This window comes from Lithobates pipiens, unplaced genomic scaffold (genome assembly GCF_037356315.1).
Source record: "Lithobates pipiens isolate NorthernLeopardFrog02 unplaced genomic scaffold, aLitPip1_a1.2 Scaffold_28, whole genome shotgun sequence".
NCBI lineage: Eukaryota > Metazoa > Chordata > Amphibia > Anura > Ranidae > Lithobates > Lithobates pipiens.
Window position 1 is genome coordinate 213,265,098 of NW_027507789.1, and position 27,938 is coordinate 213,293,035.

At 44.6% G+C, this 27,938-nt stretch overlaps 1 protein-coding gene across 3 annotated transcripts; it reads left to right on the forward strand.

Annotated features, from left to right (window-relative positions):
* Positions 1-381: 381 nt before the first annotated feature.
* Positions 382-27,651, forward strand: SPATA2 (spermatogenesis associated 2). 3 transcript variants are annotated; one of them, XM_077460515.1, is made up of 3 exons: positions 382-654; positions 15,666-16,097; positions 17,426-27,651. In XM_077460515.1, the coding sequence occupies exons 2-3, from the start codon at positions 15,780-15,782 to the stop codon at positions 18,680-18,682; spliced, it is 1,575 nt and encodes a 524-aa protein (XP_077316641.1). In that variant the 5' UTR covers positions 382-654; positions 15,666-15,779; the 3' UTR covers positions 18,683-27,651. The 3 variants fall into 3 exon arrangements, with proteins under 3 accessions (XP_077316641.1, XP_077316643.1, XP_077316644.1); XM_077460517.1 differs by having other exon boundaries at positions 382-585; XM_077460518.1 differs by having other exon boundaries at positions 382-522.
* Positions 27,652-27,938: the final 287 nt, after the last annotated feature.

Below are 27,938 nucleotides of genomic sequence, written 5' to 3' on the forward strand. Positions count from 1 at the left end.
TGTACAGCACTGCAGTATATGTCAGAGCTATATAAATGTATAATAATAATAGTGTGTGACTGTGTGGGGAATTAGAGTGTAAGCTCCTCTGTTACAGAGGACATTATGGGCGGGGGACATCTGTCACAAGCAGAGAAGGAGGCGGGGGCGGGGAGTGAGTGGGCGGGGCAATCCTCTGTACAGGTAGAACAGTCAGGAACATACAGATAGAGTGGGTGGCACGCGCACAGTGAGAGGGGGCGGGGACTTGACACATCCTCCCTGGTAGATGGAGGGGGGCGGGGACATCCACAGGGGAAGAGCTGAGCGGCCGAGAGCTCCCTTTACAGGTGAGAGGGGCGGGGACACCTGCCTCCCCCCCCTACTTGCGCGGTGATTGGAGGAGGGAGCGGCGGGCGCGCGCGTAGCGAGCGACCGATTGGTGAAGCAGGACCGCGTCGGATCGGCGCGCGCGCTCCCGAGCTGCCAGCGTGGTGACGTTGCTAGAAGGAGGAAGTGAAGCGTTCTTCCATAATGGCGGAGGTGAGAAAGAAGCCGCGGTTCAGGAGGTGAAGTGGGCGCTCGCTGCATCCATCCCCGGCTCGGGTGTGTATGATCGGGGGGGGAGGGCGTCAGCATCACGTGACTCAGCGCCGCCCTGGAGGTCCCATCCAGGTGTGTATGTAGAGAGGACACCTGTAATACCCCTCCCCCCCCACCACCAGATATACCAGTGTCGGGGGGAGACCTGACATCTGGGACACCCGAGGGTGATACATTGTCACGTTCCCTGAACCCCCCCCCCATGTGTAAATATGATACATTGTAACACCCCCATAAATAATATACTCTGCACCCCCAACATATTCAGTCTGATGTATCATAATAAACCTTGATCCACCCAATATATAATACATTCTAATATACTGCCCCGTATATGATACATTGTAACATACCCTGAACCCCCCCCCCCCCCCCGCCAATATGTAATGCATTATAATATACCCCCCATGTATAATATATAATACATTTTAAAGTACCCTGAACCCCCCCAATATATAATATACATCGTAAGATACCCTGAACCCCCCCCCCGGGACAATATTTAGTATATGATGCATTATAATAAACCTTGAACCACCCAATATATAATACGTTCTAATATACTCCCCCATATACGATGCATTGTAAAATACCCTGAACCCCCCCGCCAATATATAATGCATTATAATATACCCCCCCATGTATAATATATGATACATTGTAAAAGTACCCTGATGCCACAATCTATAATATACATTGTAACATGCCCTGAACCCCCCAATATAATACGTTATAATATACGCTGGAACACCCCCCCAATATAATGTACTCTGACCCCCCCCCCCCCCCCCCACACACCAATATTTAGTATATGATGCATTATAATATACCCTGCACCCCACAGTATATAATAGGATACATTGTAACATACCCTGAAACCTCCCCCCCCCCCCCCAGTCAATATATAACTTAAGATGCATTATACTCCCCCCCCCCCCCCCCAATATATAATATTATATACCTTGAACCATGTATAGTACATTGTAATATTTCCCCCCCCCCCCCCCCATATGATACAATGTTACTCGGTCCCATGTATTGTATGTTATCATATATGGAGTATGGGTGATCTCAGTATAACGTACATTGTAGAATGCACAGTGTATGTACAGCATGTTCTTATCATATATATGGGGTAGATTGTACTACGTCTGTATTATACAGGGAGATCCTCATATACAGTGTGATATATGGCCCCACTGAATGTTCTCTTCCAGCTCAATAATGCATAGTACGGGGGATGGGAATGTGATTGCACTGCGCTCTGTCGCTTCCTGTATGGAGTGGTGTGTAGTGCCCCCCCTCATATGGAATACACACACTGGGATCTCTATGGATATGTACTCCTCCCAGTATGGGGGATGGGTGAAAAAAAAATCCACATTTAGCAAATCTCTGCAATACATAAAACCCTGCAAGCACAGAAATAGTCCTGAGCGTCTGTCACCGAACGGTGTATGTCTCCCCCTTGGTGGCATTCGTTCACAGGGTGGGGCAGTGTATATCTATGCTGCTGCCCTTGTTTACATTCCTCCTGAATGAGTCATTTGCAGGACAGTGACAATGCCGATGCAGAAAAACGTTGGCCTTCCATCATTCACAGGCAGAATGTAAACATAAAGGCAGCAGCACATTGAGACTTCTCCAGATTCTGGGAATGGGCTTCACCACAGGGCCCAGGCAAATGTAAACAGCAGCGGCACATATAGACTTCACCACAGGACCCTGGGGAATGTAAACACCGGCAACAGCAGTGGCGCAAATGGATTTAACCACAGGGCCCAGGGGAATGTAAACACAGGCAACAGCAGCGGCACATATAGACTTCACCACAGGGCCCAGGGGTATGTAAATGTAAACACGGGCAACGGCACACATAGACTTCACCACAGGGCCCAGGGGTATGTAAATGTAAACACGGGCAACGGCACATATAGACTTCACCACAGGGCCCAAGGGAATGTAAACACAGGCAACAACAGCGGTACATATAGACTTCACAGTGCTCAGGTGTAAATGTAAACAAAGGCAGCAGTGTCGGCACATATCGATTCTAGAAGACTCTAGATGGACTTCACCAAGGGACCCGGGGGAATGTAAACATAAAATGCAGCAGCAATGGCGCATAGGGACTGTACCACATTCTCGGGATGAACTCCAGCACAGGAGCTATATAAATGTACACAGACAGAGGTACTTCTAGATTCTACCCCACTCCGAGGATGGACTTCACCCAGGGGCCAGTTGGAATGTAAACAAAGGCAGCAGATATGGACCCAGGGCCAGGAGGAATGTAAACATTAACAAAGGCAGCAGCAACGGCACATATGGACTTCACCACACTTTCAGACTTAACTCCACCTTTTCAGACTTAACTCCACCAGGAGAAATGTAAATGTACGCAAAGGCAGCACCAGTGACACCGTCACAGGGCTTGGGAGACTGGAAACTTCAGCAGCACATATGGACCCCAGAACCCCCCAGCCAAACTACAACTTATAAGCATTTCCAGGTGTGCTCATCTCCATGACACACGGTAGGGAGGTGTTCTGTAGTCTTGCAGAAAGGGCTGACCACACTGCTCGGGATCTCAGTGCAGCAGAGGCAGTGTTGTCAGCTCACTACAGGAATGATCGGTACCTGTAGCATTTTGTAAAGAGAAATGAACACGGGTAATCGCAGAGGTTTCTGCGTTGTTTTTGTTGTGGATTTTTGGGAGGAGAACCGGGCGCTGTGTGTAATGGATTTGCTCTGCCGGTGGATGTGTACATTAAATGGCTTGCAGAGGCACCATCCATCCTGTGTGACGTCTGAGCGATCCAGCAGCCTTTCACGGGAAAAGTTCTGTTCAGCAGTTCTGTTCCTCACCTCTTCATCATTGTGATTGATAACACATTTACATACCGCGCCGCCATGCATCCTACAAATTGGCAGAAAAGCGGTATGTATATTTTTTCTGCCACCGTCCAAAATGCGTCCTAAAAGATGGATTACAGAACTTGTCAGGAGAGATGGGGAGCTCTGCTTTTGCTGACCTCTTGAAAAGGTTGCCTGGCTGTTGTTCTGAACCACCGGCTTCAGTATTTTGAGCCAATGGCCCAAAACAAATTTACCCCTTCTTGTCCATCCCTGCCATCCGTTTAAATTGGGTGGGGGGGATTACCATTTACTGGCTTTCACAGTAGTCACATGAGGAGGCCAATCCTGCTGGCTCCCATTCGTGACTAGAGACTGAGGGCACAGAAATCTCAGCTGTCCATGGGTGCATGGCTCACATTCTGTATGCGTTACACAGATGGCGAGAGGTTACCAAAGACTTTGGCATCGGATATATATAGATAGATGTTTTTTTGCAGTAATGTCTCAATGTAATCTTTCCAGGTACCGTGCATCCAGAAAGTATTCACATCGCTTCACTTTTTCCACGTTTTATGTTACAGCCTTATTCCAAAATGGGTTACATTTATTATTTTCCTCAAAGTTCTACAAACAATACCCCATAATGACAACTTGAGGAGAGAAATCTTTGCAAATTTATTAAAAATAAAAAAGGAAAGAAATCCCATCTACATAAGTATTCACAGCCTTTGCTCAATACTTTGGTGAAGCACCTTTGGCACCAATTACAGCCTCAAGGCTTTTTGAGTATGATGCTACAAGCATGACACATCTATTTTTGGGCATATTCTCTTATTCTTTGCAGGGCCTCTCAAGCTTCATCAGGTTGGGTGGGGGACGTCAGTGCACAGCCATTTTCAGATCTCTCCAGAGATGTTCAATCGGGTTCAAGTCTGGGCTCTGGCTGTGCCACCCAAGGACATTTACAGAGTTGTCCTGTAGCCACTCCTTTTGTTATCTTGGCTGTGTGCTTAGGGTCGTTGTCCTGTTGGAAGATGAACCTTCACCCCAGTCTGAGGTCCAGAGCGCTCGGGAGCAGGTTTTCATCAAGGATGTGTCTGTACATTACTGCTTCATCTTTCCCTCGATCCTCACTAGTCCCCCCCCCAGTTCCTGCCACTGAGAAACATCCCCACAGCATAATGCTGCCACCACCATGCTTCACTGAGGGATGGTATTGGCCAGGTGATGAGCGGTGCCTGGCTTCCTCCAGACATGGCGTTTGCCATTCAGGCCAAAGAGTTCAATGTTTGTTTTATCAGACCAGAGAATTTTGTTTCTCATGTTCTTAGAGTCCTCCAGGTGGGCTGTCATGTGCCCTTTACTGAGGCGTGTCTTCCGTCTGACCACCCTACAATACAGCTCTGATTGGTGGAGTGCTGCAGAGATGGTTGTTCTCCTCTCTCCATAGAGAAACGTTGGAGCACTGTCAGAGTGACCATTGGGTTCTTGGTCACCTCCCTAAGACCCTTCTCCCCCGATCGCTCAGTTTGGTCGGGCAGCCCGCTCTAGGAAGTGTCCTGGGGGGTTCCAAACTTCTTCCTTTTACGGATCATGGAGGCCACTGTGCTCATTGGGACCTTCAATGCTGCAGACATTTTGTTGTACTCTTCCCCAGATCTGTGCCTCTCTTAGCCTTCATAGCTTGGTTTGTGCCCTGACATGCACTGTTAATTGTGGGACCGTATATAGACAGGGGTGTGCCTTTCCAAATCATGTCCAATCAACTTAATTTACCACAGGTGGACTCCCAAGTTGTAGAAACATCTCAAGGATGATCAGTGGAAACTTGATTGCACCTGAGCTAAATTTTGAGTGTCATAGCAAATGCTGTGAATACTTATGTACATGGGATTTTCGTTTTTTATTTTTAACTTTTCACATTGTCATTATGGGGTCTGGTGTGTAGAATTGAGGGAAAGTAATAAATTAAATTTATTTTGGAATAAGGCTGTAACACAAAAAAAGAAAAAAAGTGAAGCGCTATGAATACTTTCCCGGATGCAGTGCATCTATTTGCAGGGATCACTCCCCCTGTGTTCATCTGCTTTCCTCTCTGGAAGGACGGCTCCATCTTCAATTGAGCATTATCCAATTATGTAAATCCTGGTATCTGCAGTTCTTGGCTGTGTTTGCAATGTATAGTCTGCTTACAAGAGGAGAGGAGACTGATGAAATGCTTCCTCCTGCCTGCAGCAGACTAATTACCTCATATAAGCCTAGTTACCAGTTGAAGCTCCAGGATGTATTTTTAATGATAAAAGGTGGATTTTTTTTTATTATTTTTTGATGATGATGCTGCTGCTGTATATTGTGACCTTTCGAAAATATATTCATGCAACCAGGTCCATTTTTAACGGCCCTTTCACATTGGGGCGGTGGGTGCACCGGCAGTAAAGCACCACTATTTTTAGCGGTGCTTTACCATCGATTTCGTGGCGCTATTTGACTGCTGGCAGGGTGCTCCCCCCCCCCCCCCCCCCCGCTAGCGGCCGAGAGGGTTAAAACCACCCGCAAGGCTCAGCTGCAGCAGTGCTTTGCCGGTGGTATAGCTGCGCTGCCCATTGACTTCAATGGGCAGGAGCGGTATACACACCACTCCTTCACCGCTCCAAAGATGCTGCTAGCAGGACTTTTTTTTTTTTTAGCGTCCTGTTAGTGCACCGCTCCAGTGTGAAAGCCTTCGGGCGATGGTACGAAGCATTGAAAAGTTATTTACAAATGAAATACGTTTTATTTTTAATTTAATTTAGCGCTTTTTCCATGGGAAATGTGTAAATATGTGTAAAAATATTCCCAAGCAAACGCAAAAAAAAGTTTTGTTTCTCTTTTTATAAAATAGACATGAAAAAAGCAGGGAAATAATAATTACATGGAGAATATGGGTTAATTAAGGCTGAATAAAGGTTATGAAGGGGTTAAACAGTTATGTTCTTCCCTTTTGAGCTGCAGATGGAGAAACAGAAATATACATAAAAAATGTTTTCTGTTTATTTTAGTGTTTCAGGGCTGAGAAATGTTGGTAATAAAAAAGCAGCCATGTTTTTTTTTTTTTTTTTTTTTTTTTTGACAGCTCCAATTACTGGACCTCTTTAACACAGGGGAGACCCGCTGACAGCTCAAAGAGCCGAGCCTGAAAGTATCAGTTTCAAGTATTGGTGCATTTGCACGACTACCGATACTTGTACTTGTGCAAATACTCGGTATCAGTACCGATACTAGTATCGGTACAACCCTAATTTTTACGTTTTGTCTTAAAGGCCAAAGCCACAAGTATGAATGTTAGGCAAGTTAAGACGTTCTTGTTTTTGGGCTAGGGACTCATAGAATGGACACGAGGGTCAATACGAGGGCTAGGTGAGGTACATTTTCAGGAGGAGATGTCAGTAACGGGCAACCTTCTGTTCCTCTATGGTGCAAGCATTTCCCTTCACAGTGGGAAATCTCTGCTTTTCCTCTAGAGCAGGGGTCTCGAAACTTCTAAAACAATGGGCTCTAGCAGTGTTGTCAGCTCTACCTGGTGTCAACCTGGATCACCCGCTGGTGGAACTGTGCTTCCCAGAGCCGAAAACTTGTAGTTCCGGTGTTCACCAGTGGGTGTCTCCCAGCAGATCCCAGTAATCAGTTTCCACCTGGTGCTGGCTGCTGGGATGGTGTTTAGTTCCTCCTCTACATTTTCCCCTCGCTTTAGGATGGGTTCACACCTATGCGAATTGGATGCGGGTCCCCCCCTCCTCATCCACTTCGCATAGCAGCAGATTGTGACAGGCTCTCTATGGAGATGGTTCACACATCTCCGCAGCGGCTCTGGAGCCCTGTGTGTCCTTTTGTATATTTCAGGTCCGGATTCAACCCATAATTCTGGCTGAAATTGGACCTGGAACGGTGAATAGAGATGCACCACACTCTTGCTGGGAGCCACTGCGTGTTCCAGTGTGAACTCAGCCTTAAGCCCCATACACACTATTAGTTTTTCTACAGATTTTTGTCTTCAGATTTACCAAAACCATATAATATGATATCAAACAATAAGCGTTTCAATTTGTATGCAATCAAGCAGGCCCTTGCACTACATGGTTTTGGAAAATCTGACAACAAAAGTTGTATAGTGTGTATGGGGTCTAAATGTTTTTTTGCTTTGCCGACAGATATTGCTAGCTGTTTATCCTGTTCCTGCTTTGCCTTGTACATATGCCTTAAACACTGCTGCCTTCTTCCTACTCCCCACTTGTTCCTGATCCCAGTTTAAGTTTCTCCTTCCTATATGTTCCTTGCATCTGTTGTACCCTGCTTTTCTGTGTCCCCCGTTTTGTATATGTTAGGTAGGCTAGGCTTTCTGTTAAAGGTTGTTTAATTAGGTATGTTGTCACTTCATTTTTGGTTTACATATATTTCTGTCTGTTTGGATGGATTTTGGTTTCACCCTAACTAAATCTTAACTACTTCAGCCCCGGAAGGTTTTACCCCCTTCATGACCAGACCATTTTTTGCAATACGGCACTGAGTCACTTTAACTGACAGTTGTGTGACGTTGAACATAAACAAAATTGACTTCCTTTTTTTTTCCCTCCACAAATAGAGCTTTCTTTTGGTGGTATTTGATCCTCTGCAGTTTTTATTTTTTGCGCTATAAACAAAAAAGACAGACCATTTTGAAAAAAATACATTTTTTTTTTTTTACTTTCTGCTATATCCCAAAACAAATTTCTTAAATTTAGGCTGATATGTATTCTTTTACATAGTTTTGGTAAAACAAAATCACAATAAGTGTATATTGATTGGTTTGCGCAAAAGTTAGCGGCTACAAAATAGGGGATAGATTTAGGGGCTTTAAATATTTTTTTTTAATTTTTTTATTGTTTACTGGTAATGGCAGGTATCTGCGTTTTTTAAGCGTGACTGTGACATTGAGGCGGAACAGTGACACCAGTACAGTGATCAGTGTTATAAAAATGCACTGATCAATGTCTAAATGACACTGGCAGGGAAGGGGTTAACACTAGGGGGTGATCAAGGGGGTTAACTATGTCCTCTAAATGTGTTCTGTGTGGGGTTCTGGGCTCACTGGGACAACACTATCACATGCACAGACCGATGTACAGGTACGTTGGTTTGGGCAGCCGGGCCACCTTGCTGCAGTATATCTGTCTGGTCTCAGAATCCTAGTGTAGCCACATGCTGCTTCTGTGAATATTCGCAGCAGAAGCCAATCTGCGGGTGTCAGGGCACTGCATGTCCTCTGGCAACCACTGATAGTCTGTAAAGAACACGGGGATTAGAATCCATTTTTTCCCCAGTACAAACAGCACACAAAAACACTGGCTAGGCACACAATTAACACTTTAATCCCACTGATGTTTAACCCCTTCCCAGTCAGCATATTTTTAGCACTGATCACTGTATTGGTGTCACTGGTTCCCACAAAGTGTCAGAATGTCTGCCGCAATAACGCAGTCCTGCTATAAGTGTCTGATCTTGCCATTACTAGTAAAAATAAATAAAAATTCCAGTATATACCCCATTGTTTGTAGATGCTATAACATTTTCTTTTCCCCAAAATTGTCAGTGTTTTTTGGTTTATAGCGCAAACAGTAACACAGGTGATCAAATACCACCAAATAAAAGTTCCTTTTGTGAGAAAAAAACAACATAAATGTTATTTGGGTACAGCGTCGCACGACTGCGCAATTGTCAGTTAAAGTAGCACAGTGCTGTATCGCAAAAAATAGCCTAGTCATGGGGGGGGGGCGGTAAATCTTCCAGGTCAAGTGGTTTAAGGATTACAGCTTCACCCTAATTTATAACATCTCTGAAAAATATGGGTGGTTTCTGATTCCCAAGGATTAGGGAGAAGATTATTTATGTTCATTTAGACATTTTAATTGAAACTATAATGTGGCAGTCTGCATGTTAACATTGAATTGCAGACCAAAGCTTTTTTTGGCTGTACTTCTATGTAATACATCTCTATGTCATTTCTATCCATACCATATGTAGAGAGCAGAGCTGTGGGAGGGGCCTCATCAGACTCCACTGTCTACAGGCTGCCTGCCAAAAATGACAGGAAAGGGCGGAGACAAGACCAGGCACCCTGTAGAAGGTGAGAGAGCAGCAGGGGGCCGGTCTTTATTACAGGAAGTCTCGCACTGGATGACTGCGCAGATCCGGAAGAAGTACACAAAGCTCTGAGATTCAAGAAAGAACGCATGTGACAACTGTACTTGGACAATATTTATTGATCCCCGGAGCTTCAGAGCTGTGGGACCTCTAAGATTGGCTGAGCAGCAGTTGGCAGGAGTGTCGCCCTAGTGCAGGGATATGAAATTGGCTGACCTCCAGCTGTTGCAAAACTACAAGTCCCATCATGCCTCTGCCCCTGGTTGTCAGGCTTGTGGCTATCAGTCTTGCTACGCCTCATGGGACTTGTAGTTCTGCAACAGCTGGAGGTCCGCTAATTGCATATCCCTGATCTAATGCATCAGTGAGTGATGGTTGCAGCAGGACAATCCTGCAGCGATTTGCTTTGCAGTGCATTTGTTTCCTCCAATATGAAGATGATGCAACCATCTGATGAAAGCATTAGACGGAGCTGGTTCTTGTAGTGTCTTATTGGAGCAGATAGATTGATAGATGAGACAGGATACATGTGTGCTGAGTACAGATTCTCACATCGTTTTGTACAATATTGAATGTGACTTCCTGTAGCTGTTGTGACTGGGCCGGAGCGGCGGTGGGGAATTTCGGAGATGTAGAAAACCCCTGGGTTTATTCACACTCATTAAATAGAAGCAGGAAACCATTGCTCAGAATGGCAATATTTAAGGTGTGATCTCATATCATAATGGAAATACTATACTTTGTTTTCATTATGACTCCATCTAAACCCAATGTGACTGAACGCCCTTTATATCTGACAAGCAATACTTTTACTGCTGAAATGTACTGCTTTGGGCTTTGGGGTTGTCGTGAAGTCTCACTAGCCATATGATTGGACCACAGTGGCTCAAGGCTGACATTGCATCCCATTAGGCCCCCTCTGCTATGTATCCCAGGCTCTACTTGCCCATCTGTGGGCCCTGGCATCATGGACCGCTTCTCTTCCCCTTCTAGTTGTTGACCCAGAAGTGACGTCACTTTCAGATCCCTGTTGACAGTTTCTTCGGCTATCAAGGCCAGTGTCTCGTCGAATACTGTCCCTCGTTGGATAGTGTCCGCCCTGTACTGTACGGAGGAAAATGGAGATGCCGAAAGTCTCCGAAGATGAACGGCGCCTGCGCACTTAAAAGTACCTTCTGCCCTGAATCCAGGTTCAAGCCCCACCATCCAAGTGGACAAAGAGAATAAAAATTTGCCAAATGTAGCGAGGCCGTGCCGGAAGAGTGGCGAGCGAATCCAGCCCGCGAGGGGCCCTGTTACGAAGTGCTGTTTTACATCTTCTATGTCCACTTGGATGGTGGGGCTTGAACCTGGCATCAGGGCAGAAGGTACTATTAAGTGCGCAGGCGCCGTTGATCTTCAGAGACTTTCAGTCTCTCCTTGTCCTCCATACTGCGCAAGCGCTGCACCTGCGCAGGATGGGGTGGGGGCGCTTCTCGGCAGAACACCGGGAAAGAATGTAACAGGTTAATGCGGAGCACAGGGGAGACATTGGGGGGGTCCTGAGACTCCTGATCTTTCATTAAAGAGAACCTGTCACCAAAAAAAAAAAAAAAAAATCACAAAGGGGACTTTAAAGCAGTTCTCCACCCTAAAGTGGAAGTTCCGCTAATCTGATCCCTCCCCCCCCCCCCCCTCCGGTGCCACAATCGGCACCTTTCAGGGGGGAGGGGGGTGCAGTTACCTGGATAATCCAGGTATCTGCACCCACTTCCGGGACTGACCGCCGCAGATCCCCCCCGTTGTGTTCTGGGAAACACACCGTTCCCAGGACACAGCGGGGACCAGAAGAGACGCGCAGCGCGACTTGCGCATGCGCAGTAGGGAACCGGGCAGTGAAGCCGCAATGCTTCACTTCCCGATTCCCTGACAGAGGATGGCGGCGGGGGCAGCAGAGAGATGAGCGATCGCTCGTCATGTGCCGCCAACATCGCTGGACCCTGGGACAGGTAAGTGTCAATTTATTAAGTCAGCAGCTGCAATATTAGTAGCTGCTGGCTTTTAATATTTTTATTTTTTTAGGTGCAGAACCGCTTTAAGGCCTAAATTATTTTTTTTTTTTTTTTTTTTTTTTTTTTTTTTTTAACCGTGTGCAAAAAAAAAAAACCCACAACGAAAGCGTTCAAGGATAAGTTCATCTTCGGGAACATGTTACGTCTTCTACTCATAAGCTGTGTTAAAAAAAACAAAAAACTGGCTCATAGATCCAAATTAAATTTGTCAAGGCCTGCGTTAGGCTAATTAAATACGTTCATTAAAGGCTAAATATGACCTGGTATCGGTCTCTTGCAGTCCACTATACAGCAGAGCTCAGACTGGGAGATGGAGAAGCAGCACAAGCCAGTCAGTTGTAATGCTGTGCTCATAGGCTGACATTTTCTGGCACTAGAGGCCAAACTGTTCAGGTTTCTTTCTGGAAGAGCAAAGTTCAGAAAGGGCTTCACCAGCCACAGAATGCTCTTATAACATCTAGTGGGCAGGTAGGAGATACAGGAAGCTGCAGATATGTGGATGTGAAGCCTGAATCTAGCCTGTCTGATCTGGGGGTGCAAAGCATCAACACCTCTTCATTTTATCCTTGTGGCTATCTCATTATAGTGCTGAGGCAACTGGTCCGGGGGGAGGGGTGGCGCATAGTCGCCCCCCCCCCCCCCCGGCTAAGAAGTATGCCTGTTCTATACATGGCCCATGAGATTGGACTGTGCTAGATGGTTCAGTACACGTGCCAATGTTCAGTAGGCATGGCTCTGCATTGAGCTGGCAATGTGTGGGCTGCAGTGGGCCATATAAAACATTGCTTTGAAGACTTAAGCCTCATAACGATTGTTGGCGGGGAATGTCTGTCAACAGACTGTTGTCCGTAAAATCTTACAGTTAGTAGCGCTCCTTTTGACAATTGTTGTCCAACTTTCGGCCAACAAATGTTATGTTATGTTAAATCGTATGGTCCATATTCAAATCTGTCGCACAAGTCGAAAGTACAAACACGCATGCTCAGAATCGGTGCTCACCAAACATGAAATTAGCAGAAGGGGCCCAAAGGGTGGCGCTCAAGCTGAAATTCCTCTTAGTACGTCACTACGTTCATGTTTGTGGCACGACAATTGTGTACCGTTAGTATGCAAGGCAAGGTTCTGGCACACGCCCTTGAGACAAAATCGGACGCTCTATTTACCAACAATCGTACCTTGTGTATGAGGCTTTAGGCTAGGTTTACAGTTACACCAGAAGTTGGGGGTGACAAAAACAGGATGACAATGCATAGAAGCAGGGTAGTCTTAGATGGACATGTAGTTTTAAATTGACTTTTTAAATGGTGACAAACTGGGCTTTAAATTGTTTGCAAGGAAGTACAAGTCACGTGTCAGATTCTTGATTCTCCGTGTGCTTTGTGTGTTTCTTCCAGATCTGTGCAGTAATCCAGTGTGTGACTTTGTGTAATAAAGACCACTCACTGCTGCGCTCTCTCCTTGTGCAGGGGGATTGGTTTTGTTTTCGCCCACTGCTGTCGTTTTTAGCAGGCAGTCTGTGGTTGGTGGAGCCTGCTGGGCCCCTCTCACACTTATGCTTTTTGCATAGCCTATGTATAGTGATGATGTCATAGCTACTTTTTACAAATAAATATCTGGGTTTGCAAAGGCTTTTGGTGCAGACTAAGTAGATTGATATCCTTTGTGTTTAAAGCGGAGGTTCACACAAAAATTTAACCTCTGCTTTTCGGAACCCTCCCCCCTCCGGTGTCACATTTGGCACCTTTCAGGGGGGAGGCGGTGCAGATACCTATCTAAGTCAGGTATTTGCACCAACTTCTGGGCATAGATACCCACGGGAGTCTGTCTCTTCCCGTCCTCCTGCGCTGTATGCTGGGACAAACGTGGGTCCCAGAGACAGCAGGGACCATTCGGATTGCACAGCGCGACTCAAGCATGCACAGTAGGGAACAGAAGTGAAGCCAAGCCAAGGCTTGGCTTCATTTCCTGATTCTCTTACCAAAGATGGCGGCGGCAGCACCCGAGGGATGGTTCGGCCATCTCTGGACCCTGGGACAGGTAAGTGTCCTTATTTTAAAAGTCAGCAGCTGCAGTAGTTGTAGCTGCTGACTTTAAAAAAATAAAATAAAAAAATTCACTGAACTTCCGCTTTAATGAAAATACTAAAGTCTAGTTTTTTTTTTTTTTTTTTTTTTTTTATAAAAAACCTGTTATACTTGCCTTGCTCTGTGTAAATGGTTTTGCACAGAGCAGCCCAGATCCTCCTCTTCTTGGGTTCCTTGCTGGCACTCCCGGCCCCTCCCTCCTGAGTGCCCCCGACAGAAAGCTGCTTCCTATGGGGGCACCCAAGCTGATGCTCTATCTCCATTCAGACATGGAGCCGCAGCTTGGTCCCTCCCCATCTCTCCTCATTGATTCACTGACTTTGAATGATAGCAGCGGGAGCCAATGAGGAGGGAACTTCCCAGACAGCCAAGACTCTCAAGCAACATCGCTGGATAGAGATGGGGCTCTGGTAAGTATGGGGGGGGGGGGGGTTGCTGCAAATGGGTTTTTTATCTTCATGCATATTATGCTTTAATATAGAGCTGCACGATTAATTGTCAAGAATCGTTATCACAATTTATTTTTTTTCCCGTTCAGATCTTGACACAAGTGTTTCATGATTCTGTCTATGCAAAGAATTCTCTCTGCTCTTCTGGAAGCCACAGCCATCAAAAGAAAGGAAGAAAAAAAAAAAAAAAACAGGGCAGTGCCAAGAATCGCAACATTCTTAAAGCGGGAGTCCAACGGGACTCCGCGTTTTTTTTTTTTTTTTTTTTTTTTTTTTTTTTTTTTAAAAAGCCAGCAGCTACAAATACTGCAGCTGCTGACTTTTAAAATAGTGACACTTACCTGTCCAGCGCGCCCGCGATCGCGATGTCGGCACCCGAAGCCGATCTCTAGGTCGCCTGTCGGGTCCTGCCGCCGCCATCTTGGGTATGGGAATCAGGAAATGGAGCCTTTCGGCTTCATTTCCCGGTTCCCTACTGCGCATGTGCGAATCGCGCTGCGCAATAAGGACGCTCCCCACTGCCTCTGGGATCTGTGTGTTTCCCAGCAGGCAGCGGGGCACTTGCGGGAAGGGGCGGGCACTTGCGGAAAGGGGCGTAAGTTACGCCCCTTTCCGCAGAGAGCTATCCCGGAAGTGGGTGCAGTTACCTGGATTATCCAGGTAACTGCACCCCCCTCCCCCCTGAAAGGTGCCGATTGTGGCACCGGAGGAGGGGAGGGTTCCGATGAGCGGAAGGTCCACTTTAGGGTGGACCTCCGCTTTAAGTCTAAATGTTGTAACAATTTGTCAATGGAATAGACTTTTGTGTGTAAGTGAAGAAAGGTTTTTAACCACTTAAACACCAAACCTTTTTCTGACATTTGTTGGTTTCTAAGTGTTGGGAAATTACTTAGAACTATATATATATATATAATTTATTTTATTTGTAGAGCATAACATGGTAGTTGTTGCAATAGTTTGCCACACTGTATTTGCGCATTTCAAATGCAATATTTTGGGGAAAAAATAATGAATAAAAAAAAAAAACTAACCAGTAAAGTTAGCCCAATTTTTTTTTTTTTTTTGGTATAATGTGAAAGATTTTACGTCGCGAGAATCGTGATCTTTTTATTGTAAGCAAAAAAATTGTGATTCTCCAATTCTCATTTTGGCCAGAATTTGTGTAGCTCTATTTTAAGATAAAAAACCTTCTGCCCTTTTAGAACCGCTTTTAACATCCAGCAAGGATGACTGGTGAGCACAGTGAAGTCATCCCTTTAACTACTGATGAGTGTGATTTACATAAGTTCTGTAGCTCTTTAAAATTTGGGTAGGGCACGGACTCTAATAAAACCCAGAACCTTTATTGCATAGATCTGTCAGCAATTCCAGGGAGGAGATGGCTATTGTGATAAAGCGATCTTGTGACATGGATAATTTTCACTGAGCATTCCTAGAGAAACTTCTCCTACGTATATCTAATGACTCCTTTCCTTTTCCTCCAGAGTCATCTTCAGCAGAATGACTGATCGCCCCCTCTCTTCATTACATCCTGACGTGACAGGAAAGCCATGGATGAGATGAGGTAACTGCCGAGCCGTCACCAGAACCCTTTTTCAATGGATACAAAGTACAAAGAAGACCTCTTCAGAAAATATGTACAGTTCCATGAGTCCAAACTGGAAGCCTCAGACAGCAAACAGCGAGCCATCAGCGATGAGTACCTACGTACAGCCGCTTCGGCCTTACTCAGCCTCCCCAAAATCGACCCCGCTCATCGATTCCGGCTGATCCGCTTCTATGACGTGTGCGAGAATTCTCTCAAATCCCTGCGGACTTCCAATCTGCGCTCACTTCACAATGCTGCGGCTTTGCTGGAGACTGTCGGTATTAATCTTTTCCTTTATCCCTGGAAGAAAGAATACAAGAATATCAAGGTGAGGAGATGTTTTATTTTGGAGATATATTCTTTTATTTTTTTGCAGCTGTAGACTGCAGAAAGGCGATTGCATTTATTTATTTTTTTACAGGTCAGACACTGACCACATGAACCGTGTACACGCTGCTTGTATAAAGACGGGGGGGGAGGGGTCGCAACTGCGGCCTGGCCCCATGCATACCTGGATAGTAGGGGTGCCATTTAGAAGACCCAATCCATCTACAGTTTCCTCCAAGAGCCTTGCAGTGGCTGCAGGAGGAACATTGAAGAGGATCGGTTTCTCTACATCAGATCAGGGGTCTCCAAACTATGGCCCTCCAGTTCTGGAACTACAGTTCCCATCATGCCTAGTCATGTCTGTGACTGGAACTAAAATTCCCATCATGCCTAGCCAGGTCTGTGACTGGAAGAGTTTTAAAATGCCTCATGGGATGTGTAATCTCTGCAACAGCTGGAGGGCTGTAGTTTGGAGATGCCTTGTCAAACACAAGGCCGCAAAACGCGCTCCCACTCACCAAGAGCTCTGGACCCTATACTAACGAACAAGACCCGGAGCTCCCGATTTCGGGTGACCTGATCGTTGTAATAGCCCCTGATTTGGCTATCATAGCCATCGGTCACTGTGAAGCACGCCTCTGACACTGATACTAATAAAAAATACTGAAACTGACCTAGATCAGGGTTTGATCTAGGTTGTGGTCGGTAAATGTATGTATTTTTAATTTTTTATTAGTGTGTGTGTGTGTGTGTGTGTGTGGGGGGGGGGGGCGGTTGTTGGGTAGGATAAAAATAAATGTGCATGATAGTTTCTGGGCTGTACTACAGTTACCTACAACAACTAACATACACATGTGGTATATCTGCGATTTTGTCAGGAGCAGGAAAAATAATTTTGGGTTGTTGTTTGGTGGAAAGTTATGGTAGTGGCAAATATACAGCTAAATAAAAAAAGTGTGTTTTTCTTCTTCCTCCTTTCTTTTTTTTTTTTTTTTCTTTTTTTTTATAATTTGGGCCTGTTTTAATTTGATAATAGAAAAATATATATATAAAAATAGATATCCATTACAATTTACCACCAAATGAAAGCCCCATTTGTCCTGACAAAATGCAGTATAATCCACTTGGATGCACAAAGTAGTTGTGGTGATATGTACAGTTTTAATAACGCATGTCAAAGTTGCTAAATTGTGCTTCGGCATTTAGATTGGTTTTTTAGGGATTAAACATTGTTACTTTATTCTTTCCATTTACTCTGCAACGTGTCTAGATTTTATTCCACATCTCTGTTGGTGTTTTCTGTTTTGACATTTGTTTCTTATATTGCAGACTTACACCGGGCCGTTTGTTTACTACGTTAGAGCTGCTTTAATTGACGATGACATCAGGCATATATTAAATAACATGGGCTACGTTCAAGAATACGGCACGGTCTACAGGCTTAAAGACCACGTGGACACCACGCAAGTCAAAAGAGTGGCCTTTGAGCTTTTCCTGGCACGAGTGGAATGCGAGCTTCTGCTGGAAATTTACTTGCAAGTCAAGGCTAAAGGCTACTTAGAGGTGGACGTGGTGAACGAGCGCAAGAACAGCAATGAGGACGTGAGGGGCTGCACGGACGAAATGAAGAGGCGGTCAGAATGTAAAGAGAGCCTGAACATATCCATGACTAGGATGGTCCTTCAGAAGTCAGCCAGCGAGAGAGCGCCGTCTAAGGACTTTTTAAAACAGAAGGTCACAAAGCCATCGAAATCGGTCGACACGTACGACAGCTACTGGGACAGCAAAAACAAGCTTCCTTTGACGGCCTCCCTTAACTTGAGAAAGGAGCCCATTCTGGTAGACTTAGAAGATGACCTCAAGGATGAGATTATACGCCCCTCTCCGTCTTTACTGGCCATGTCTAGCTCCATGCACGGCTGCTCCGACGAATTTTTAAATATTTCCTCCAACCCCAACGGACTTATCCGAGCAAACCACACCTACGGTTATTACCCTGCTGACGATGAGGTAGATTTATACACCGACATTGATTCTAGAATGATCGGAGTGAAGCGGCAGGAACTTGCCAAAACCGACTTCTGGCTCTTTGAAAACAAGATTAATCCGTCTCATCACAAGCGTTCACTTTTAGCCAAAGAGACAGTATTCATGAAGTGCCAAAGCTGCGGCCTGTCTTCTGGTGGTCCCTTATGCCAAAAGTGCGAGAGCTTGCCTATCTATCGCCCGGAGGGTACTACGCTCAAGCAGAGCAACCTGTCTATCAATACTTCGGCTCAAATTGACAGTTACTCCTCGGGTTTGGGGCTGCGCGAAAAGTCTCCTTACGTCAGTTCCTCCCAAGACCCGTCGTCTCAACCCAACCCCAAAATGAAGTTTTCTTCTTCTTCTTCTGTGCGCTGCAGTTTCTGCAACAGGCCCGGTGCCTCTCTCACCTGCACAGTCTGCTCCAAAGTTTCCTGCGAAGCTTGTGTCAGCGCTTACACTCGCGATTACTGCTGCCGGAAAAGCGAATATCATAAATTTGCACCAAACAATCAGCTAAATTACAAATCCTCCCAGCTAGCCCACCTTGTGTACAGATAAACTTTTTCTTTTTTTTTTTTTTTTTGAAAGGGCTAAAAGGACTTGGACCTCGAGACTGAATATATCCTACTGACTGCTTGAACAAAAAAAATATATACACGCAACAAACAGGAGTGGAGAGTATAATTTTATCAGTGTTCAAAGTCATTTGTGATTCTTGCTGCTACACCATGGTGCAATAAATCCTTACGGCTTGCTATCTAAATTAAAATTTGAAGGTAAAGTGATGCATATTTCCATTTTAAAAATTTTTTTTTCCTTTTACAGGAAAAAAATCTCATATATGGTTTTGTTTCTGGTTTTATAAAATCTTAGCTGAAGAATTGGTATTCTCCCAGTTACAAAATTTGCATTTAATTTCTATAGCAAGCGGGCACTCCCCAGGATTTAAGTAAGCGCGTGTCAAAAGCTCAATTCTAAGAGATATTTTTTTATTTTACAGAGGTATATACCAGAATTATATCTAGTTCCCCCCTTTCCTGCGTAACTGACTTTTTTTTTTTTTTTTTTATATTTATGCAATTGTAACCTTGTAAGCTATTTCTAAATTAATCAACATTAGCTGTACCTGTCTGGTTTGCATGCGGTGATCCTGCAAAGTGACCTTCGAGATTCAGTGTCTGTTCTTTCTGAGAAGGCCGTGCCCACCTTCCCCTCCCCCCCCCCCCCTCCCCCTGATCTAAGGCAGTTTAACCATCTACATTGTAAGCTGTTGGAGCTGAGAAACCATTTATTTAGTCTGTGGCCTCGCAGATAAAGACTAGTTTATAAAATGGCACAAAACAAAGTTTGTTTTTTTGTTTTTGGGTTTAAAAAAAATAAATCCTTGTTTTGCTGGATAAATAAAACATCATTATTATTATATATAATAAAGGCAGAGAGAGCGCCTCTGGGAAAGGATACATTTAACTTGTTTGTCCTGTACAATCGTTTAAATCTATACACTACCATATTACCTATTGTTAAGCTAGCTGAGCCAGAGAGAATTTAATCCCAGACAATATTAAAAAAGAAAAAGAGAAAAAAAAAAAGCACTTTCTAATCCAGATGCGTGGATTAGGTAAAAGGAAAATAAATGTATTAATACTGCATGGGGATAAAAAATACCCGGGGTTCTGTTTTTATATTGGCTTCCTGTCATTTTCTGCATGCCGGGTCTTGGGCAGAGCCAAACAGATGGCAGGGTGACCGAGTCGGTTAATGTGGCACAATGCTGTCAGTCTAACACTGGCAGCTTGGTCACAGAAGTGGGCTGGGGGTGCAGAGATGATAAAGGAAGCCGATCTACAGTATTTTAGTACACCTACCCATCAGAGGAGTCGAATTTGGAGCATATTTCCAGTCGTGTAACAGTTTGTTGTGCTGTGGTACAGGTCAGTTAATCTATGCAGTGTGTACACTTATCTTGGTTGATATCCGCAGCACTAATGTTGGCGGGCAAATCCCCATGTAGTCCTTGCCACTTGACAAATCTGTGTGGTTCACGCACAGAATTGAGGGTTACAACCCTACCACTGAATTTATTTGCACCTTATGCCAGATGACTTAAAGTAACATTAAAAGTAAATGTAAAAAAATAAACATGTTATCCTTGCCCACTGTGTAATAGTTTTGCACAGAGCAGCCCCGATCCTCCTCTTCTCAGGTCCCCTGCGGGCGCTCCTGGCCCCTCCCTCCCTGCCTAGTGCCGTCATAACACACAGCTTGCTGTGGGGACACCCAAGCAGGGCTCTCTCCTCGTCAATCCTCCGCTTCCCGGGTCCCCCGCCAGTGCTCCTGGCTCCTCTCTCTTGCCTAGTGCCCTTATAGCATGCCCTCTATTCACACGAAGCTCGGCCCCACCCCTGCTCGGTCCTCATTGGTTCACTGGCTGTGATAGACCATAGCGGAAGCCAATGGCTACTGCTGCTGTCTCAGTCAGTTTTAGGGGGGGGGCTGCTGTGCATAAGTTTGTTTTTTATATAATTATTATTATTTTTTTTTAAACGCCTTCAGCCTTTACAGCCACTTTAATAAAGTGAAATTTACGTTTTGCGCCCCACCAATCCCCTCTGTGTTGATGACAGCGTGTCACCGCTACTCCTCCTGCTTTCTTCTTTGTACTAGGGACTCTGTATTTGAGATCTGAACCTCCCATTAGCCCACCTTTTCTGTCTCACTCTTCAGTTAAGGGCAGGAACTCTCACTGAAAGCCAGATTTTTAGGTTTCTCAGCAAGAAATTCTTTGTAGGTAAGTGCTAAGTTTTAGCTAGTGTAGGTAAGTGCCAAGCTATGTGTTAAAAAAAAAAAAAAAGTTGCCTAGGGTGAGCTGATACCATGGTGACACCCCCCCCCCCCCAAAAAAAAACATCCAATAGGTGGACAGGGGTGTCACTGAAGGCTTGGCTTTTTTTTTTTTTTTTCAAGGACAGGAAGCAGCCATGTTTTGAGCCAAGTCTGTTTACTTGGGGCGATCCCTGTATGATGTCTTTTGTATCTTTCACTATGAAAAAAATATTGTTTATATACCAGACCTTATAAGAAGTGTGCTGCTTCATTATAATAGTTTCTTATTGTGCCTAATCTCCCCGATCATGTATTTAAAGACCTATATGGGTTCACTTACTAAAACCTGGAGCGTGCAAAATCTGGCGCAGCTCTGCATATAAACCAGCTTCCCAGCTTTCTTTTGTCAAAGTTAAATTGAACAAGCTGAATTTAGAAGCCGATTGGCTACCATGCACCAGGTTTTGCACTCTCCAGTTTTAGTAAATCAACCCCATGGCCTACAGACTCCAATAATATGTGAATAGTGCAGTGAAGTTACGTGAGATCTTAGAAGTTGAGGATTTTTTTTTTTTTTTCTTTCAAGAATCAGAATTCCCTAGGTGGATGCAGCATCTGTCCCCTGCTGTCTCTAAGACTGAGAACCGAGTGATCAAAGACTGCTGATCGCTTTGATTCCTGAGAAGAATCAGTGACTGTCAGTCAGCGGCTCTCTGCTCTGCCCCCTGCACTCACTGGAGCGCTGGGCTGTGGAGGGAGCGGGAGCAGCTGGCTCATGCTCTCAGTGGCTCGCTGAGAGGCTGAACCAGGTGCCAATCCAGAGTTGTGGGTGGATCCTGACCATATTGTTGCAATCTTGCCCCAGCCTGGACCAACTCTGACATCAGCCGACAGCGGGCTTCAGCCCAGTGTCTGCTGAAAACTGGTCACAGGAGTTTAAAAACTGCACTCCTGTGATCCACAAGAGAAGTACAGCCAAACAAGCTTTTTCCGTACTTTAATTGCACAACCCCTGAGAAGTCTATTGATTTTTTGTTTTCATGCTGTGAAACAAACAAGTCCACCAGCATCCCTGTATAATTGGAATAATTATGTGCAGCTAATTCTACATTAAGGCATCACCAGCACTACATCGGATAAAATCCCTACTGAGGGGGCCTGTCCTGGTCTGTGGTCCATCACACAGCGTCCAGTAGGAAGGATGCACTCCGCTAAGGGAGTATTTGAAACTTTTTGTTTTCCCACTACCCAGTGCCCATCTGGAAGTTATTATGAAGAAAAATCTGTCCTTAATAGAACTGATTTAATATTGGTTTTAATTTTTAGGGGTCAGGGCATCCTCAAGTGTTATTTCAGACCCCTGCTGTCTTCCTGTGGGAGCTGACTACTTTGTGAAAGATGTCCAACTTGTTTTAGCTGAAGTTAAGGTTGCTATAAATGGCTCAATTATTGCCCAATTTTTGCTCGGTTGGATGCAATTTAAGCCCATGAGAGGCATATGGAAAATTGTCAGCCAAACACCACCTGAATCCATTCAGGTACAGTTACCTTCGAGTATACTGGCTGCCAGCTGTCAGAATACAATGGCTGGCAGGGAAGATTCCTCCATCCACGTAGCTTAGCATGGATGGCAGAATTTATTCGATTTCTCTTGTTCCTTTCATAAAATTATCTACCTGTCTGGCTAGCCTTAGGCTTCATGTATACATAGCCTACTTTGACCACTGGTCAAAACATTCCTATCCTGAATGCTATTGTTCCACGTTCAGGCGAAGGAGGTTGAAGCTCCCCTAGCCTCAGCAGCTCCTAAACTCTGATAAAAGCATATGTGTACATGGACACACAGGTTTTTATGGAGTTACGTTTAGTAGCTTTGACAAAAAAAAAATTGCCAAAAATTCCTAAACTCAAGTTTACATGAAGCCTTAGGCTTTAAATGAAGGTACCCTCCCCTATATTTATACATAAAGTGTGCTGGTCTTTTCTGAAAGTGAACCTAACTAGGCCTAGACACCTAACTAAGGTAACCTTGGTCCTGAAGTGCTGCACCTTGTGGTGCCTGCAAGTACTTCAGTAAGTCTTCAGTTCAGATCTTGTGTCCATGTAGAGCCACCATGCATCCTAGGCCTAAGCTCAACACAGACGAGAGCCTAGCGCTTTACCTCCAAAACCATTTATCAACCAAAAAATAGTATTCAGTTACACATGGTACAACAGACAAAGCTCATCAAGAAAATGTGGCTACACAATCCACTCAGCGTGCTTCTGGGGCTCAATCCACTCAGCGTGTGCTTCTGGGGCTTGGGAGGATGTACCATGGACCCAATCGGCTTACGCGTTTTGAGGGTTGTACACTCTTCCGAGCCAAAACCTTTTTGGAACCCTACAAAAGCACTAGGAGCACACCAAGTGGATTGTGCAACCCCATTTTCTTGATGAGCTTTGTCTGTTATGTGTAAGTAGATGCATGTTTTTCAATGGGCAAAGCTCATCAACAAAATGTGGTTGCACACACAATGTACTTGGCATGCTCCTGCGGTTCTGTAGGGTTCCAAAAGGTTTTGGAATGGATTGTGCAATTGCATTTTCCTGGGGAGCTTTGTCTGTTGTACCATGTGTAATGAGATGCATGTTTTTTCTTTTTATTAATAAATGGTTTGAGGTAATGCGGTAAGCTGGTGCGCCCTTCTCATGTCTGTGTTTTTCTCCGTGTTGTGTCGGACTCCCCCAGTCCTGAGAAGGGAGCAAGGATGGTTCCTTTTTGTATCTAGAGCCAGGATACGGAAGTGTAGGAAGCTCTTGTGGTAGACCACCATACTCATGTGTAGGAGGTGTATTGTTCATCTAAGCTCCACACACTCCTGACAAAAGATAAAGCATAGCGGCAAAATAATTTGAGCCTGCATTTAAAAGGTAAATGAGGGGGCATGGCTTATAGTAGTAAACCCTCAGTGTGAACTAGTTGTTAAAATTCTTAGTGCAGTTTAAACTTTCAACGCTGTTGGCTTTCGCTCTCTCTGCTTCCTTAAACTTCCCTTCTTCAAAGCGTGGACAGTGCAGTCTCCAGTTGGTCTTTTTAACTTAGAAACAGGAGGGAGGAGAAAGAGGGGTTGCCATCCCCTCCTAGGTTATGGGGCTTTGTGTTTTCTGTTAATGCACAAAGTGAAAGTATGCTAGAGAAAGGTGCCACCCTAAAACTGGAAACCTGGGGCAGTGGTCATGGCACCAGTTTAAATTGGAACATAGGCAAGGATTAAAAGATAAGCAGCATACTCCATAAGTGGTTAAATCGGCTGATGACTGTTTTAGAAAATTGGGGTTTAATATAATTTTTAATGTAGACTTGGAAATCAGCTGCGGTTTGATGTACAATGTGATTCTGGTAGGGCTCTACATGTACACAGCCATTGATCTGAAGACAACCGTTCTTGCAAATAAGCTCTGACATTATTCCTGAAATATTCACTTTAATTCCCAACAGTACCGGGGGGGGGGGGTAGTTAATATGGACAGCACAGACAGTAGTTCTTTCAGAATAATCCCCATTGGCCAAGATCCATGTTGGGGAGGGCCTACAGAGCTGGGAGAAGCATGGAGTTCTCCATTTCTGTCCTCTTCTGAAAGTGCTGGTTCCCTGGGCTTCCATGTCGATGACTCTACTTTGATTCTTTGGTTCACGCAGAACATGTACACAAACAGGGCTCATTGACTGTCCTGGTCTGTATGCCAGATCAGTGATGTTTAAACCAGATGGGCAACATAACAGCCAGATCATCCAGTATTTTTCTTCAGGAGGTCATCATTGGTGGCTACCATATTCTTCTTTCAATACTGAAGGAGATCGGCTGTGATGGCTGCCATATTCTTTCACCTCTGAAGGAGGTCAGCATTGGTGGCTGCCATATTCCTCTTTCAATACAGGTCAGCATTGGTGGCTGCCATATTCCTCTTTCAATACAGAAGGTCAGCATTGGTGGCTGCCATATTCCTCTTTCAATACAGGTCAGCATTGGTGGCTGCCATATTCCTCTTTCAATACAGAAGGAGGTCAGCATTGGTCGCTGCCATATTCTTCTTTCAATACAGAAGGAGGTCAGCATTGGTCGCTGCCATATTCCTCTTTCAATACAGAAGGAGGTCAGCATTGGTGGCTGCCATATTCCTCTTTCAATACAGATGGAGGTCAGCATTGGTGGCTGCCATATTCCTCTTTCAATACAGAAGGAGGTCAGCATTGGTGGCTGCCATATTCCTCTTTCAATAGAGAAGGGCCAAAATCCTTCCTTTTCAGATTGCCCTGCTGCGTTTTTTTTTTTTTTTTTTTGGTAAAGGATCCAACTAGAGCATACTAGATTTTAAACACTGGTCTGGGAAATAGACAGGGACACTGCTCTCCCGACCAGCCCATGTAATCCAAAGGTGTGTGGAATGGCCTCGGCCTATTAAAGCCTATGACTAAGCCCCGGTAGGCGGTGCAAAATGCGTCAGCGGGTGTGATTTGTTGGCAGAGATGTAGGCTGAGGCCATTACACACTCTCGATTACACAGGCTGGTCGGGAGAACAGAGCACCCCTTTCTATCTTTTACATGCATTGTTTCTGGATGAGTACATAGACATGTCTGCACCCCCTTATCCCTGTGAATCATGGAAATAAAGTCCCCAGCTTTGAGTGGTCTTATAAGCTTATGTTGAGGTCACTGGTCAGAGAGTTGTGTTCAGAAGGCATTTTAAAAATGAAGAAGCTTTCTTCAGACTTGCTAAGCGCATCTCTGCTCTGGTCCGAGAGCGCTGGATCTATTTAGTTGGCTTCCGTAAGCTTCATCAGTCATTTCACAATCTCTAGGAAACTATTGGGATGAGCTAGATGTTTATTAAAGGCCTGCTAATGCTTTGAAAATGCCACTAAATATGATGCTCCTAGGGGGTAGTTTAATAAAATACCCTGCAATAACCTGTCAGAACTCTGCAGCGGCCTAGCAGTGCTTTCACATTACTTGTGTGTCCCGGGGGCCCCCGAATCCAGGGGGACTCCACTATAAAAATATAAACACTATCTAGCAGTATCTATAGCTAGCGCTTCCTCTCCTGCCTTCCGTACCTTCCTATTGGCCCATCAATGACGGGCAGCCTTACTGGCCTACAGAAAGATACAGGATTGGACAAGCCAGCTCTTGCCTGCTAGGGAGTGTTGGGTTGTCAATATTAAAAGGCCCCCAGGTTCAGGAATTATTCCAAGCAAATGAAACCATGTGACGCAGCTCCACTGTGTACCAGATAGGGACACTAGCAATTCTGGCACAGAAAATTCTTGGAGAATTTTGGTCACTGCAAGTGGTGTGTGTGTTTTTTTTTGTTTTTGTTTTTCTTTTGTGACCATAATGCAAGGTTCCCTTGGAACACTATGAAGAACAATGTTTTATATGTTAGCACCACATTTAATGAAAACTGTATTTACTTGAATGTTTGAATAGGAGAATCTGAGATCTCTGCTTTACCATAACTCGTATTTAGCCTGTAGACTGTGCTCAGGACACTATTGGTAAAATTACACTGGATTCCAGTACCATGGCGTTTAGATCGGCCTCTGAATTTTCTTTGCCGATCCACCCTCTTCTGCCTAGTTTGACCATTGCCATTATGTGTTGGCCTCCTTGGCTTCAGTGGTGAATCTTCTTCTGACCATGGGTGGGCAAGAGGGACGACTGCCCCAGGCACAGTGAAGTATGGGGACAAAGAATAAACACGGGGTGTTGCACCCATTATATAACATGTACTAACTGGGGGGGCAGTTTTAGATCCTTACCCTGGGCGACCCTGTCCAGGTACTGCTTCTGGAGAGGAGGCATTGGGCAGGAGAACTTGACAACCGCTAGTCTTTGTACAATGGAGCTTTGGCAGTAGCCGCTTCAAACCTTAAAGAAGCCTCTGCTGACAAATACAAAAGCTTGACATTTACTGCATTTCTAACAATGCTACCTGCCTGGTATCGTGAAGATTCTCTGGGTGTTGGTACATTCTGTGTCACTAGTACTTGTTCCGGGTCAGTGACACAGGAAGTACTGAATTAGCCTTTTCAGAGGCAATGGCAGCCCCCACATTTCTCTCTGCACAGTTCCCCTAAAGTTATACAGGGTGGAGATCTCGCTGTTAGCGTGCTAATTTTTTTTTTATTTTTTTTTATTTTTATTTTTTTCAGTTGTGGGTGTTGGTGTCTCTAACGACAATATGGAATTTCTTTGATCTGTGTGACTTTGCTAGTTTTGATGTGAATGGTCTGATGTTCTTTTTTTATTTTTTCCTGGAAATGGTTGGTGTACATAGGGAACGTGTATATTAAAAATACTGGATCGTGGAGGTGAAATGACTTATTATAACACATGTACAGCGCCGATCCTCTTTTACTGTTACTTGGATGCCTGCTGCTTCTAGGTAAATAGAGGTAAGACTTCTTTCTGGTGGTTGTTTTCCACCTGCAGACGTCCAGCACTACCTGTCTGTGCCCGCAGGGCCGCTCCCCTTGTACAGCGAGGACAGCTGGAGCAGCCGAATCCTCCATGTGTATATATATATATAGTGCCATATACTTGTATCATCCGTATAGAATTGCCGGTTCTGTTCTGCTATTTTGTGTATATTTTGTTGTATGGGGTTGCTGTGTAAACAGTAATGGAAAACTCTGAAATATATAAAATAATTTAAAAGATGGTGTTTTGGATTTTTATTTCTTTTTGTCCCTTTTTTTTTTTTATTATTTTCTTTTTTTTTTTATACAATTGCATTGTGTGCATTTTAAATCCAAGGTATAACACTCTCAAAAAAAATACACGAATGAAGTCCTCTCTGATAATAGTACATTTACATGATTGTTAGAGGAATTCCTCTTACAGGTATTTGTTGTGGGTGGTCAAGCAGAGTTGAGGGTAAAATCTTTCTCTTAGAAGCTCCGTTATACATCAGGGTTCTCCAGACTTTATAAACAAAGGGCCAGTT